The sequence below is a fragment of the Podarcis erhardii genome (genome assembly GCF_964252035.2).
Source record: "Podarcis erhardii genome assembly, chromosome: 1".
Lineage (NCBI taxonomy): Eukaryota > Metazoa > Chordata > Lepidosauria > Squamata > Lacertidae > Podarcis > Podarcis erhardii.
The window spans coordinates 120,211,878-120,228,749 of record NC_138497.1 but is presented as its reverse complement, the minus strand read 5'-3'; the positions used below and the strand labels follow the sequence as shown (position 1 = coordinate 120,228,749).

Sequence of the window (16,872 nt, the reverse complement as noted above, 5' to 3'; positions counted from 1 at the left end):
TGTGGCCAGCATGACTAAGCCGCTTCTGGCAAACCAGAGCAGCGCACAGAAACACCATTTACCCTCCTGCCGGAGCAGTACCTATTTATCTACTTGCACTTCGATGTGCTTTTGAACTGCTAGGTTGGCAGGAGCAGGGACTGAGCAATGGGAGCTCACCCTGTCGTGGGGATTCGAACCACCAACCTTCTGATCGGCAAGCCCTAGGCTCAGTGGTTTAGACCACAGTGCCACTCGCGTCCCTTTGATCAGGCTAGCAGCCCATCTATTCCTGTAACTTGTTCTCACAATGGCCAGCCACAAATGGACAGGCTGATGAGTTAATGGTGGCTGCTGTGGCTATGTGCCTTTCCAGGGGAAGCCAGAAATCCATTTATTCTTACAGAACAGAAGCTTAGACGTACAAGGATTGTAATATGGATTTTACACCTGATGAGTGTTGCATCCACCTTGGTGATAAGCAATCCTGAATTCTGGCATAGCATTCTGTTTTGGCATATTAACTAGTTCAACCACCATTACCCCAGTATTATCTATCTACGCTGGGTGGCCCTCAAGGTCTTGGGGAGGGGTCTCTCTGACACTCATTACCCAGTTATTTGATTGTCAGTAGCAGGGGATTGAACCCGCAACCTTTGGCATGCAACACACACACCTCCCTAGTTGTGCTTCCTTTTTATGGTTATTTGACTATAACTTTTGATAGAATACAAATAATTGAACAAACTTTGTTGCATTCCATTCTTCATTAAATTACCTTTCCACTAATATATAATTTTATGGTATTACTCCAAAACTAAGTGGTGTTATGAGCCATCAAACCTCGGAAATACCCTTTTCCCAAAAGGTTTCCACAATTTTGGCCACTAGTGTATACTAGTGTAACACTGTTAAGCATTTAGTTAATCTGTTGAAAGCCGATAAACAGGCTGATAAAGGTTAAATGTGTAAGAAATAGTAATGGAAAATGTAATGGAAAAACCCAAGTGGGGCCTGCGATAATTTGTTATAGTGCAGAGGGCTCCTGCTCAGCAACTCTACTTGTCCACCATGCCGTCTTTCAGAAGATTCTGTCCTGTTCCCTGTGCCAGTTATGCTATCAGTGAGCTAGCATTCTTTGGGCACTGAGCATGCTCAGTCCACATTAGGCTGCTCAGAGAGGATTCTCCCTTTTGCAGATATTTTTAGGACTCCTACAAAGCACGGAGCTTCCCCAAGCCTGCTCCTACTTCCCTTGTAAAATTTTGGGGTTTCCCCTGTAGTTTCGTGAGAGACGGCTGCTTTAAAGAGAGGGCAAAGGGACACGGGTGGCGCTGTGGTCTAAACCACTGAGCTTCTTGGGCTTGCCAATCAGAAGGTCGGCGGTTTGAATCCCCGCAACGGAGTGAGCTCCCGTTGCTCTGTCCCAGCTCCTGCCAACCTAACAGTTCGAAAGCACACCAGTGCAAGTAGATAAATAGGTACCACTGCGACAGGAAGGTAAACAGTGTTTCTATGCGCTCTGGTTTCTGTCACGGTGTCCCGTTGCACGAGAAGCGGTTTAATCATGCTGGCCACATGACCCAGAAAGCTGTCTGTGGACAAACACTGGCTCCCTTGGCCTGAAAGCGAGATGAGCGACGCAACCCCATAGTTGCCTTTGACTGGACTTCAGTCCAGGAGTCCTTTACCTTTACAATAGGGAAGGGGGGAGAATAGAAATACAACAACAACAACAACAACAATTGCTATCCAGCAATTCATGACAGCTTTTATAAGCTTGTAACATATTCACATGTATAAAAAATATACTCCATGCATCTCCTGTGGAAGATAGCTTCGGCATATAAGCTGCACATTGATTTACTGCACATTTATACTTTCTCACATTCTCCAAACCTTGCACATTTGTTGTAGGTAAATAACTCTAGTGTCTAGGGTTGGAATTTCTTAAGAGAAGCAACAGAAGTATCCTTTACTGGAGCTCATTCTCCTGTGGCAAACCACAGATCTCAGCTGGGATAAATTATTTTCCCCATGGGCTTTCCCAGATTGCAGAAAGTGGTTTGCATTTTATAACAAATTACCTCTAGATTGAGACACATTTGGATCACTCTGAAATGTGTTTATAATTTTTCAGCTAGTAAAAAAAGATAGCGGTATCACTTAATGTGCCAGCTACTGAGATGAAAGAAAGCTGGTGCCACCAGAATTATTTATATTTAGCTCAGCAGCTGCTTATGGGCATTGGACCTCTGATGCATGCAGTCCTTTGCATGTGTGAATCTGTTTCCACCTCCACTGAAATGAATGGTGCTCCCTAGGCAGATAAGTGTCCTGGGAGCATCAGAATTACATCAGGGTGATAGCTTTCAGAGTTGCAATTTCTCGCAGTGTCCTAAGGTTTGCAAACTACAGGTTTCTAACCATTCCTTGGACCACATCACACATGACAAATTTCCTACCTGGATAAAGAGTACTGTACATATATTGTCGCACACATGACAGACACACACTTAGCTATTTATCCACGTTTAAGGGTGGCGCTGTGGTCTAAACCACAGAGCCTAGGGCTTGCCGATCAGAAGGTCGGTGGTTCGAATCCCCACGACAGGGTGAGCTCCCGTTGTTCAGTCCCAGCTCCTGCCCACCTAGCAGTTCAAAAGCACATCAAGTGCAAGTAGATAAATAGGTACCGCTCCGGAGGGAAGGTAAATGGCATTTCTGTGTGCTGCTCTGGTTCGCTAGAAGCGGCTTAGTCATGCTGGCCACATGACCCGGAAGCTGTATGCCGGCTCCCTCGGCCAGTAAAGCGAGATGAGCACCGCAACCCCGGAGTCGTCTGTGACTAGACCTAATGGTCAGGGGTCCCTTTACCTTTACCTTTAATGGCCAAGCAGTGAAATACTCGTGTGTGCTCATTATACATGATGGTATGTACACATCAGGCATGTCTTTTGTTATACAGAAGTGATAGCCATTTGAAAGAAAATATACAGCCCTTTGAAATATATAGCCATTTGAAAGAAAATATGCTTTAAAATGGTCAACAGTGTTATTTAGCATATTTAACCACAATTCAGGAAGGCCCAGTTCAGTCAATTTCAGTGTCACTTTGGTCTATATCAGGGACATCCAACAGGTCGATCGTGATCTACTGGTAGATTCCTGGGAGGTTTTGGTAGATCGCGGTTGATCGCTGGGTCTCTTTCCTTAGCGTTGGTAAAATAGAATCCAGCCCTGCCCCCTCGCACTGCTCTCCATTGATTCATGACCTGCGGAAGATGGAGTTTACTCAGTGAGGCTATTTGTTCCCCCAGCGCTCTGTTGGAGAGTGTCTGTTCCCTTAGGCTTGAATTTCCAAAAATTGGGGCTTTCTTCCTCCTGAAAAAAAAAAGCTCATCAACTTTGCCCTGAACCCCCCCCAAAAAAGGGGGGCTTCCCTTCCTAAAAAAAAAAAAAGGCTCAACTGTAGATCACTGCCAGTTTTTAATTCTGTGAGTAGATCGCAGTCTCTTGGGAGTTAGCCACCTTTGGTCTATATGAATCACCTTTGGTCTATATGAGCCCCAGGGACCTCTCTTGGAAAGCAATTCAAGGATCAGCCATCCACCTCTCTTATTAACAATAATTGTTAATATATAAATGTATTAATTGCTTCAGCCCTGTATACCCAAAGGAGTGCCTCCACCCCCATCGTCCAGCCCGGACACTGAGGTCCAGGTCCAAGGGCCTTCTGATGTCTCCATTTGAGAGAGGTTAGGTTACAAGGAACCAGGCAGAGGGCCTTCTCAGGAGTCACACCAGCCCTGTGGAATGCCCTCCCAGCTGATGTCAAGCAGATATACAGCTGTGTGCTTTTTAAAAGACATCTGAAGCCTGTGCTCTTCAGGGGAGTTTTTAGTGTTTGATGTATTGTGTTTTTACTATTTTGGGTTGGGAGCTTCTCAGATTGGCTGGGGTAACCCAGTCTTATGGGTGACATAAAATAATAATAATAATAATAATAATAGTAGTAGTAGTTGTTGTTGTTGTTGTTATGCCCCATAGTGTCAGTTCTCTGGACTGCCAATAGTCTAGTTGTTTTGCAATTCCTCCCAATAAAGGAATAGGATTTATTTTATTTTATTACTTTTGTAAAAAATAAAAACCCTGCCATTCAACATTCTTGACCCCAGAGTGGGTTAGAAGCCGATAAAAACAACAAAAGCAATACATGTCACAAGAGGAGCAGATGAAACCAATACTCATAAAGCCAACAAAAGCTGTGGATGGCTCTGTAAAATCGCAACACTTAAAAGCCTAGGGAAATAAATACTGAGTTGGTGCTGTGTGGATAGCAGTTCTGCTGAACTTCCAAAGGGAGGTTATTCCATATTTGGAATGTCACCTCTGAAAGAGCCAATTCTCATATCAACGCAGAATGTGTTGCACCAGCCCCAGATGTGAAACGTCAAAGAAGGCCTCTCCAGTACAGTGGTACCTCGGGTTACATACGCTTCAGGTTACAGACTCCGCTAACCCATAAATAGTGCTTCAGGTTAAGAACTTTGCTTCAGGGTGAGAACAGAAATCGTGCTCCGGCGGCGCAGCGGCAGCAGGTGGCCCCATTGGCTAAAGTGGTGCTTCAGGTGAAGAACAGTTTCAGGTTAAGAACGGACCTCCAGAACGAATTAAGTACTTAACCCAAGGTACCACTGTACTCGACAAGCAGACAGGACCCTACTGGGAGAGGCACTCCATCAGGTATCTAGGTTCTGAGTCATGCAAAGCTTTATACAGCAAGCTCTGAATTGGCTCCAGAAGCATATCAGGAATGAGCGCAAACCCTGTACGTTTAACATTTATTTCAGTAAAGCAAATTTGCACTGTAAATCTCCTTTGAGATCAACAGAACCTGTTAGTTGCGATTACCTCACTGATTTCAGTGGAAGTTAAGGACAACCAACTTGCTTTGGATTGATGCCCCCAAATTATAATTATCTCCCATAAGAGCAAACGGAAGAAGAAACCTACGGGGGAAAGCAAGAATTCTCTGGTCGGCAGTGGGTTAATAACAAACATAAACAAAGCTTATGTCAGAAACATATGAGACTCTTTTCAGCTTAGTTATCCTGCAAAGAGAGCAGTGGAGAGAAGAGGCGGCTAATTTTTATGAGTGCTGACATCAGAGCCTTTGTGAGGACCATAAAAAAAAAATACAGAGCAAGAAGTAAAAAGTGGCCTGCCCAGAATAATGGCTGTAAATTCACAAGACGAAGAGAAGACCCTCCTGCTAGGAGGTAAGCAATGTGGCAAAAAGGCTGAGGTGGAAAGTTTGCTCATCTCTACTGATTGTGAGATAAAGTAATCTGAAGGAAGCCTTTAAACCTAATGCTTTGTTCTGCTCTTATGCCAGAGGGCTGCTTAAACAAGGCTCTGAACATCTTAAAAATTAGTTTCTCTGCTGAGACAGCTTAAAAGCAGGAGGTTCCTTTGGAGATCTCCTGATTTATGGATGATAGATTACTCTGCCAGTAACAGGGTTTCCCCCCCCCCCCCAGAATAAGAATGCTCTTGCTCTGAATGTGGAGGTAAGTTTATGACAAGCGACAAAGTAACTTCATTAATCCAAGTGATAAAGAGAGGAAAATGTAAGGGAAACAGCTTGTTTCTGCACAAGCTTCAAGTTCAGTGCAGGGTCTCTACTGTTATTCATGGCCAAAGGCTCACCCCCACCCCTCACTGACACATTTCGGTCAAGGTGGGAAAATAATGTAAATGACAAAGTACCAATTGTTGCTACATGCAAGGATAGACAGAAGGTTTTCTCTACTAAGTTATGGATATAGAACGGTTTCTCAATGGCATTCCCAGCTGTTGAATGCTGTAGCACTGTGAACTAGCTTTCAGAAGTCAGATGTGAGGCAGGTTCTGGGCTGCTTCCAACAAAATATTAAAAATACAATAAAACATCAGACGTTAAAAACTTCCCTAAGCAGGGCTGCCTTCAGATGTCTTGTTAAAAGTCAGATAGTTGTTTATTTCCTTGAAGTTTTCATTTCAAAATGTACCATGTGCAAATTCCTTCTGAAACGCTCCATTTGTCCACAAGGTGTATATTTGCTGCGTTGCAAATATTTGATGCGGCAGTGAGAATGCTAACTTTAATAATTATTTGCATTCGGGCAAATCAGTGCTGCTCTCCTCTCCTTAGCCAACATCAGCTGTGCTTTGGAAGAAAACGCCCGTGAACTGAACAAAGTTTCAACACTGATCATTTCCCACAGGTGTAGGAAACACAGGATTACAATACAATCTCTTAAGGGAACCTCTGGTGAATGAAGCTAGAGGACATCACCACAGCAGCAGTTTGGTTTCACCTAGAGCAAATCACTTCATACCCATAATAGGATATTGTGGTTTTTTAACAATTCCAAGGGTTACAGCCTGTGTTATTACTTCTCAGAGTAGATGCATTGAGATTAATGGACATGACCAACTTAGGTCTGTTAATTTCAGTGGGCATTACTTACTTGGAGACAACCTCATGTGTTTTCTTGAAGGTTCGTAATGAAGTTTGACTCATTCAGAATCAGTTGGGTAACTGTGCAGTCAGCAAATTCAATGCACAGAAGCACCCAACTCTTAGAGTAGCTTCAGTTTTTAGCTTGTTTTTAGTTGTGACCTATGTTTAGGTTAGTCGACCTTGCGAAAAAAAATTTGTAAAGATTAATTCCAGTGCAAAAGTCGTCTTCTTCTTTGGCGATCACTCGAAGCTGAGTAAGATTGTCTTCTACAAACACTGTTTTAACAGTGAGTCTGTAAGTAACTATGGAGGCCAATTCTGGATCCACACGTCCTTCCACAGTGGGGACATAGGTTTATGGGCGGGAGTTGATCACGGTGAGGGTCTGCCAAGTGTGCCTTCCTCTTAGCACATTTCTCCATTGCGTCCTGAGTTTGTGTGTCTTCAGAGCCCATGACACCTTTGGTAAAGGCTGTTCTCCAACTGGAGTGCTCACAGGCAAGCGTTTCCCAATTGTTGGTGTTTATACTACATTTTTTTAGATTTGCCTTGAGAGAGTCTTTAAACCTCCTTTGTTGACCACTGGCATTACGCTTTCCATTTTTAAGTTCGGGATAGAGTAGTAGCTTTGGAAGACGATAATCAGGCATCCGTACAATGTCACCAGTCCAATGAAGTATATACATATTATCTCTAGATACATATCATTACTTTAGATTGGATGCTCAGGGTATATTCCAGCAAACGTTGCAAGCGGTAATTGGGAATTTGGTTATGCAGAGGTGCAATCAGGATTTTCTGGGCCCAGTACACTGTATGTAGATCGGGACCTCTGACCCACTTGCAAAAGACAACACAAATTTGTATAAAAATTGTATTTCCTTTGTGTCATATGCATCTTTTGCAGTTGGAGGGCTCCAAAATAAATCAGAGGCCACACATGCAATAAAATGTCTGGCAGACAGAATGCAAAGAGGTGAAGCTGTTCCCATACAATGGAACCTCAGAAGTCGAACGTAATACGTTTCAGAAGGACGTTCGACTTCCAAAATGTTCAAATTCTGAGGCGCCGTTTCCGATGGCTGACAGCTAGGCTTTTTGCAGATTGGAAGCTGCGTCGGATGTTCGGGTTCCAAGGAACGTTCGAAAACCGAAACATTTACTTCCGGGTTTTCGACATTCGGGAGCTGAAACATTTGGGAATGGAGCTGTTCAAAAACCGAGGTTCCACTGTAATTGTATTTTCATGCTAGAAAAAGCTTAGCTTGTTGAATTCTTCATGAGTGCTTGGTATTTGGCTTCTGTCTAAGTCTTTTTGCGAAGTTTTCACATTTTGCATTTGCCATTGTGGAGGGGGTGGGATTCTTTAACATCCACCCACACTTGCTGTTTATTATTTGCTGATATTTAATTTTATTGTATACTCTTACATTCTAATGGGTTATTGAATATTGCTTTATTTGATATAAGTTGTTTATTTTAGAGTTTTTTTATTATTGTATTTTATTTTTGAATGGGATCAGATTCTTAATAAAGGGTGTGATCTTTGTTGTCTCTTTAGCTTGCAATCCACCTTGTGTGTAGTAATATACAAAGGCGGTACACCAATTAAAAGTGAAATGAAATGAAACCTTCTGCCAATGCAGGAAATCCACTACTGTAACATCCCAATAGGTGGAATTATTTGTTCCCAGGGCATGGTCTGAAGGTGCATGAGGCTTCCACCTGGCTGAAACTTACCGTATTTTTTGCTCTATAAGACTCACTTTTTCCCTCCTAAAAGTTAAGGGGAAATGTGTGTGCGTCTTATGAAGCGAATGCAGGCTGTGCAGCTATCACAGAAGCCAGAATAGCAAGATGGATTGCTGCTTTCACTGCACTTGAGATTCAGAATATTTTTTTTCTTGTTTTCCTCCTCCAAAAACTAGGTGTGCCTTGTGGTCTGGTGCGTCTTATAGAGCGAAAAATACGGTAAGGTCTGCTCAGTGTCCAGGTGAGAGTCAGCCTGGGAACCACATATGCCTTGGGTTCCACAATAGAAGAAAAATGGAATATAAATGTAAGAAAACTGTAAAAGCTACTGCTAAAAAAAACCCCAACAACTCTGGAGAGTTTGAGCTTTTAGGAAAAGCACTGCATATGAATTTCCTGGCAGTATTCCAAATTCTCTTTGCTGAGTGACCTGGGAAAATTAACCACCTCTTTGCTCTCCTTCTCTCCAGGTTGCCTTTGTCCCCCTTTCCCTGTGGGGTAAAGAAGAAGAAAGTGGGTGGAGATGCCTCTTCAGGGAAGGGAAGACCGCCAAGAAGCCTAAACCCATCACCTTCTAACTACTGCTGTCTCTAGGGAGACAGGTCAGTAGCTTTGCCTTGCTGCTGTCCTCTTATCCCACCCAGGCTGAGGCCACGACAACATGGGCTTCTAGATAACTTTCTCTTCTCTGTGGCCAAGTTGGAAACCCTCAACCTGCGGCTGCCGTTTACTTGTGGAGTATCCTAGACCAGAGAACAAGGAGTTAAGGTTGCTCCCAGTCCTCTCTTGCATGTGCATCACAATCTTATATGCGTGTCTACTTGGAAGTAAGCCCTACTGAGTTGCACTGTCAAGTAAAGTATGCAGACGATTGCAAGCTCAGACTGCAATGCTGTACACACTTATGGTAACTGGGACTTCCTTTGTGGTAGACATGCATAGGACTGCACTGTTACTTGTCTGGGCTCTTGATGTTCTCTTAATTATTATTTTTTAATTCCTGCTGTGTCTCTTTTCCTGCTTTTGTGTAATATTGAGCAAATATTTGGCCTTGATGTACCTGTGTATCTCCCAAAGACGGAAAACAAATTTGTGAAATAAAGATATATCATTGTGATCTTCTAAGGCCTTTTTTAAAAAAGCAATTAATTTTGACCCTATTTAAGAGGAGTGGAATGCACTTATTTTCCAAGACTAACTGAACAGGCAGCAAATGATTGCCACCCTGAGGTATTCTGTCTCATTTGATTTGGTCCAAAGCCCAGACACCCACTTCACACACACACACACACACACACACACACACAATACACACCAATTCATCCTATTTTACAAGGCTATCCTATACATCTATGTACTAAGTCCCACTGACCTCAGTGGGTTTTATTTCTGAATAGGCAGGTATAGAATTGCACTGTAAGACTGCAAACTTATCCATACTTCCTTGGGAGTAAATCCCACTGAAACTGGTGTGCTCACTTTGGATGAAACAGATCATCTTTAGCTGTGCTTTTCTACAACATGGAATCCCGGTTTCATCCAAGCAACACCTGCAGCCAAAACTTCTCCAGAAGCCGTTTGAAGGACGCCTATTCATCCCATGATCATTCAGAAACGTTGCGTGAGGCTCTTTAATTTCAGGGTTGTGGGTTCGAGCCCCAGGTTGGGCCAAAAAGGTTCCTGCATTGCAGAGGGTTGAACTTAGATGACCCTGGTTGTCCCTTCCAGCTCTGCAATTCTATAATATAGCAGACCCTCCAAGTGTCCCTATTTTCCAAGATTTCCTAGATTTACAGAAAGCTGCCCCGGTTTCTGATTGTCCCACTTTTTCATCGTCCCCATTTTCATCAGATAATTGGTGGAGTGTATGGAGTTATGTGAAGGGACACGGGTGGCGCTGTGGTCTAAACCACAGAGCCTAGGGCTTGCTGATTAGAAGGTTGGCAGTTCGAATCCCCGCGACGGGGTGAGCTCCCATTGCTCGGTCCCTGCTCCTGCCAACCTAGCAGTTCGAAAGCATGTCAAAGTGCAAGTAGATAAATAGGTACTGCTCTGGCGGGAAGGTAAACAGTGTTTCCATGCGCTGCTCTGGTTTCCCCAGAAGTGGCTTCGTCATGCTGGCCACATGACCTGGAAAAACTGTCTGCAGACAAACACCGGCTCCCTCAGCCAGTAAATAAGATGAGTGCCTCAACCCCAGAGTCGCCCCTTTACCTTTATGGAGTTATGTGACCCCCAAACCAAGGAGATCAGTAGCTATACAACCTTTAGAAGACACCTGAAGGCAACCTTGTACAGTGGTACAGCAGGTTAAGAACTTAATTAATTCCGGAGGTCCGTTCTTAAGCTGAAACTGTTCTTAACCTGAAGCACCACTTTATCTAATGGAGCCTCCTGCTGCCGCCACACCGCCAGAGCACGATTTCTGTTCTCATCCTGAAGCAAAGTTCTTAACCCGAGGTAATATTTCTGGGTTAGTGGAGTATGTAACCTGAAGTGTATGTAACCTGAGGTACCACTGCATAGGGAAGTTTTTATATGTCAGATGGGTGGGGTACAAATACAATTGAACAGGATGTCCCTATTTTCACCAGAGAAATGTTGGAGGGTATGATATAGGGCGTATAACTTTTCAAATGCTAATACTGTGTTGTCTGGTTGCTGGGATTGTGGATAAAGGGCCCTTTTTTTGCGCAGGAGGGCAAGCAGCATCGACCTCTCCCTTTCCTCTTCCCACGTCTGCCCGCATCTCCGGAGTATCGATTCCGATTAAGCAGTTACAAGTCACCAGGCAAGGATGGGCCGTGGCTGCCCCCGCTATGCGGTGGGTGCCTGCATTCGTCGTCAGGGAGGCGGAGGCCCGACGGGGAGGCTGGGTGGAGAGGGAGGGGGCTTTCCCTTCTCCCCTGGACTCCATATGGAGCCGTGGGAGAGGGGCTCGGCCCTTTAATCCCTTCAAAGGCACCGATGCGTTTGGAGGCCCTGCAAAACTCTTTGGAAGTCTTTGGAGAGGCCACGGGTTGTGTTTGTACGGGGAGGCCAGATAAAGATCTCTCTGTGCGGGGCGTTTAAAAAAAAAAGGCTTCAGTGGCAACGCGAAGACAATGGCATCCAACCCGCTGCTGGGCGGGATCGGGTTACCTGTGGGGAAGTGGGAGAAAGGCCAGCTCGAGGGGGAGGCGCAGGGCCACGCGGACCCCCCACCACCGACCCACCCCTCCTTCCCTGGGAAGCCCGCCTTGGCACGTGGCCAAGCATCAGATGGATCTCCCCAGTCAAGGGATCTCGCTTGGGATCTCCCGAGGCCGGGTAGACCCAACAGCTCTCAAGCAGACGCCCAGGAAATTGCATACGACGGCCAAACTTTTGAAGCCCCCCCTCCACCCCCCCCCAAAAAAAGCATTGGTGATTTTAAACTACTACTCTCTCTCTCTGTGCGCCCGATCAGAAGTGTCAGGTTTTTAAGCGACCCAGAATCGAGTAGAGAAAAGGCAGCCCAAAATCACCACCTGGCTGCTTGTTCTGGGCTTCGTTTGCAGAGAGAGGCTGGAAAAGGCTTTGGAGCATCACTTCTTTCCTTGGCAAATATAAAGACAAGCGCGCTCAGGTTCTGAGAAAGTGTTTGGAAGAAGGGACTCCGGAGGATTTGGCTGGGAATGGTTCGCAAGCTTATGCGCTTCTGTTTGCAGCCTTAACGTACCACCTAGGAAGCGCAAGACCCAGCGCTTCCAATACAACTTTCAACTTGCGTTGCGTTTCACGTCGACTCCCCCGACGCTGCCGCAAGTCCCCCGTCCCCCCCGCGGGATGTCCCAGGAGATGGTAAAGAGAAGGAGCTGTAATTGAACGTGCTTCGGTTGAGGGTAGTATAAGAAACAGGTCTGTTAAAGTTGGGTCGGATCTCCTACTCTTACGAGCTCTTCAGAACTCAACTTATATTTTGGAGTTCTTGCAGACCACCAGAAAGCACATCACCTGCATAGAAATAAGAATTTCTTCCCCCAAAGGTATTCATTAAACCAAATTCATACCACTGGGGTGGAGGGAGGGGGAGAAAGAAAAAAAAACCCCAACACTTTTGGTCTTGCACTCCCAGTTTTTAACAAGGGGAGAAATCATGCTATTTGCAGCATAACAAAGCGTTGGCGAAGCCCCGATTCCAGCAGAGCAAAGGAACGGGCGCAAAATGATGTTTGCTGATTGTTCCTGTTCTCGCTTGTATTCTCCAGAAAATCAGGCCCCACAAAGTGTAAGAACTTTTCCTTTCGGGCCGCGACTTGCCAGCGCGCTCAAAAGTTATTTACAAAAAAGTGAACTTTTAAGTCATTTGGTGACAATAAAACTATTGGCAAACGATATACAGTAGTCGAACAGGGAAACCCGGGGTTGATGTAACTGAAGATTACGAAGAAGTATTGTCCCTTTTAGGGCTCTGCTACAAATCCTTAATCTTAATATACTTTTTCTTTTCTTTTTTGAGGATGGGAAGCTGGGGGTTGGGCGGGGTTGAGATGCAATGTCTTGCACGTCGAGTGAGAGGGGTCTCCAGGCGGTAAAGGACCCTTTGATCAAGAAAATCCAATTATTTGTGTATATACATTTCCCACATAGTGATTACTTCATTAATTGTCCCGCCTTTATCTCCTCCCTTCCCATCCCCCCTAATAATCAGCTCTTTTATCCAGACCAACAAACACACCATAGGAGCTTTGTGGATTCAAAGGATTTGCTTTCGCTTCTGAAAGAGCCGCTATTCTTTGATGATTGGGTAGCGGCAAACTTCAAAGCCATAAATCTTCCTTCTGACTGGCTGGCGGCCCAGCAAAGTCCTTATCAAATTCTTGGAGGTGATCCTGGCGCAGGCAGACAGTCCGCGGAGATCGCGCTGAGCCGGGGCTGCCTGCCTAGTGGAGGGGGGTGCAGAAGGCGAGGAAATCTGAAAGTGGGTGGGTGGGAGAAGGAAGGAAACTGGGCAGCTTTCCGGCTTCCCCCTGGCGACTCCATGCCGCGGCGTCGCCCCCCTGGCCTCGCCTGGCCCCGGACGCGGTAGCCATGGCCGCCGTGGCCGTCCTTCGGAACGACTCTCTGCAAGCGTTTCTCCAGGTCAGTCGCCCCGTCGAGCCGGGAGGTGGAGGGGAGGAGAAAGGGGTGCGTAAAAAGAAAGACCAGAAAAACTGGGCGCATCTTTTTGAACATCCAGGCGCAAGGAGGCAGAGAGGAGGGAGGGGATGCCTTTGCTGGGGGACCCCCCCCCCAAAGTTGAAGGATCGCTGTGCGCCCCTTCTGGGGAAGTGAGCTGTAAGGTGCTACTAACCAAACCCGTTTGGGTTTATGATGCTGATGAAGTAGAAATGTTGAGAGGCTTCTGGGTTGGCGAAGAAACTTCTTGGCTTGGGAATACGCGCCTAGCGCTCGCTCGAGGGACTGGCTGCCCTGGAATCGGAGGAAAAAGTTTTCTCTCTCCGGTTACAGCCAAGCCTCGCAAGGAGGGCGACGCTGGAGGGGACGGGGGAAGGGCGAGGTTTGCTTCCTCGCTGCGGGAAGCTGCATCCCCGGGGTGGCACCGGTTTCAAAGGGTAGGAAGTGGGGTCGCAGCCTTTGGCGGGGGGCTGATCGAGGCAGACTCCAGCCCGCCCCCTCTCTGAAGTTTCCTGGGAAACTTCCCCGCCCACGTGCTGGGCAAGCGATGCCGCTGCTGAACTTTGGGGGAGAGGCCGCTGGGGAGCCAGAAAGCGGCCGGTGCCCGCTTGTTGGTGGGCGGGGAGGCAGCTGGGCGACGGGCAACTAACGACGTGTCTCCCGCAGGACCGCACTCCGAGCGCCTCCCCCGACGTGGCCAAGCACTCGCCGCTGGCTTTACTGGCCGCCACCTGTAGCCGCATCGGGCAGCCCGGCGCATCGGGCCCGCCGTCGGACTTCCTGCAGGTGTCCTACGAGGCCAGCTTGGGCTCTCCGTCCAGGATCTTCCACCCGTGGAGCAGCGACATGCCGGCGCACTCGCCGGGCGGCCTGCCACCGCCGCCGCCCAGCCTGGGCCTCACCCCGCAGCCGGCCTTCGGCAGCGCCCACGAGCTGCCGCTGACGCCGCCGGCCGACCCGTCGTACCCCTACGAGTTCTCGCCCGTCAAGATGCTGCCGCCGCCGCCGCCGCCCTCCATGGGCGCGCTGTCGTCCAGCTGCGCTCCGCCGCCCGCCGCCTATGTGCCCTACGCCGCCCAAGCGGCCCTGCCGCCGGGCTACTCCAACCTGCTGGCCCCGCCGCCGCCGCCAGCGCCCCAGCTCTCGCCGGCGCCCGACGACATCCCTTGGTGGAGCATCCAGCAGGCGGCGCCCGGCGCGGGCGGCTGCGCGCACCGCTTCGCGGGAAACCTGCAGCGCGGCTTGGTCTTGGCGCCGTCGGAGCTGGCGCAGTACCAGACGCAGCTCGCCGCGCTGCTGCACCCCAAGGCGCCCCTGGCGGCCACGGCCAGGAGGTGCCGGCGCTGCCGCTGCCCCAACTGCCAGGCGGCGGCAGCCGGAGGTGGAGGCGGAGGCCCCGACGGGGCGGCCGCCTCCGAGCCGGGCAAGAAGAAGCAGCACGTGTGCCACATCCCCGGCTGCGGGAAGGTGTACGGCAAGACGTCGCACCTCAAGGCGCACCTGCGCTGGCACACGGGCGAGCGGCCCTTCGTCTGCAACTGGCTCTTCTGCGGCAAGAGCTTCACGCGCTCCGACGAGCTGCAGAGGCACCTGCGGACTCACACGGGCGAGAAGCGCTTCGGCTGCGCCGAGTGCGGCAAGCGCTTCATGCGCAGCGACCACCTGGCCAAGCACGTCAAGACGCACCAGAACAAGCGCCTCAAGGCCGCCGCCGCGCCGGGACACGGACACGCGTGTGCCACCGTCAAAAGGGAGGAGCCCAGGGACATGTGACAACCTGCGCCTGAGCTGCCCTCCTGGGTTAAAAGCTGGGCCACCAGGCGCCCTGGCCTGCGCCTGGGGTTCCCTCTCCAGATCCACCTTGCACATCTTAGAGGCCTGGGAGAGTCTGGGGAACTCCACTTTTGCAGAGTTTTCTGGGAGGAGGACTTGAACCCAGGACCCACCCTTGAAAGTCTGGGCAGCCTGGAAAAGGGGGTGGGAAACAAAAACACCTCCTTTGAACATAGCTGCCTGTATTCAGTGAGCTTGGAGCAGTTGTTGATGCATCATCCCGTATCGGAATCGAGGCCAATGTGACACTTCCTACAGGATTCCAGGCCCCAGGCGACTAGATGCAGGATGTGATCCTTGCCTTGGGAGCAGAAGTGGTCAGGTGAATCCTGGCTCTCATCTTAACAAGATTTGGAACTGTGTGCTCTGGAGGTCAGAGATGTCCGTTTACGTCAACCCGCCATGTGGATTTATTTGATTTCTACGTTTTCGTTCCTGGTACTCCCAGATCCAGTCACCTGTGAGGATCCCCCCAAAGGATCAGGACTTACAGTGCCAACTCTTTGCAACAGTTCCTCGGACTAGAGGGCAGAACCTCAGACACACACACACACACACAAAATACCATTTTGGAAACATCTGGTCAAAGTGGGCTGGATTACGGTTTTAAATAAAAGCAACTGCAGCATTAGCCTGTCTGTGGAGGGCCTGGCTCCTTTCATTATTATAATTTTATGCCTTTCTTTGGGGGAAAGGCCAACCTTTTGTGTACAGCTTATTTAATAGCTTTGTTTGAATTTTAAAAAATGTTTCCCCCCTCCCCCTCCTTGTTCTTGGCTCCATATGGGGGCTATAGCATGAGATGTGTCTGTAAAGCAACCTGCAACTGCAGCGTGATAATAAATACATTAACTCTGGGGTCATATGGAGAAGACCCAACTGAGTTTGTTTCATTTGATCTTTTGTTGTTGTTTCTGTTTTAAGGGGTTTTTCGGCCCAAACAAACAAATCCTCCTGTATTTGGTCAACACTCCCCAGAGTAATTTGTATCTCATGATTCAATTTTCCCAGCTTTTGGAACTGATTCCTTGCGTTTCCCCATTGTGATTGGGGTGTAGGGTAGGGCTTGGCTTCCTTGTGGCTCCATTCATTATTTCTGGAAGCTCTCGCTGATCAGAGATTATGACATTCAAATAGAGCAGGAGAAGACGATGTCTGTTACTTGCATCTAGCAATAGAGGCAAGAGTTGTAGTATTCCAAAAGGGAGAAACATGCAAACTATGATCACAGTCGTTTCTTTAGAAAAAGTGTACACAAGGGCTGCAATCCTATATACACTTAACCTGAGAGTAAACTCCACTCAGTGGGGCTTACTTCTGAGTAGATGTGCATGGGATTTCTCTGTCCGTCTTATTAAAACAGGACTTCTATGGGAACTATCAAACAAAAGTGTTTTTTTAGTATCTTTAACCTTCATTGAATTTGGTGGGACTTGGATTTCAGATAGGGAATGCTCAATAATGTTTACAACCTGCATATGACTACTGGATGTGTGCAAAAGAACACATAGCAGTTTGTCAAACACCCATTTCATCAATTTCGTGTGTCTTTTAGGTTTCACCTACTAAAACCACTGTTCACATTTCATTGCTATACAGACAAACCATTCAATTCAATGGGGCATCTGAATAGATACATAGAGGATTGTTCTCTTGATGTC

The 16,872-nt window shown here is 47.7% G+C and overlaps 2 protein-coding genes across 2 annotated transcripts in view; both read left to right on the top strand.

The window, feature by feature from the left end:
• Positions 1-9,356, top strand: part of MYO3B (myosin IIIB) — a 309,308-nt gene extending 299,952 nt beyond the window's left edge. Inside the window, exon 37 of the mRNA XM_081847505.1 lies at positions 8,710-9,356. The gene's annotated coding sequence lies outside the window, so the exon portion shown is untranslated. The remainder of the gene's footprint in view (positions 1-8,709) is intronic.
• Positions 9,357-11,708: 2,352 nt separating this feature from the next.
• Positions 11,709-16,094, top strand: SP5 (Sp5 transcription factor). The gene is made up of 2 exons (XM_081854498.1): positions 11,709-13,342; positions 14,045-16,094. The coding sequence occupies exons 1-2, from the start codon at positions 13,292-13,294 to the stop codon at positions 15,149-15,151; spliced, it is 1,158 nt and encodes a 385-aa protein (XP_081710624.1). The 5' UTR covers positions 11,709-13,291; the 3' UTR covers positions 15,152-16,094.
• The last annotated feature ends 778 nt before the right edge of the window (positions 16,095-16,872 follow it).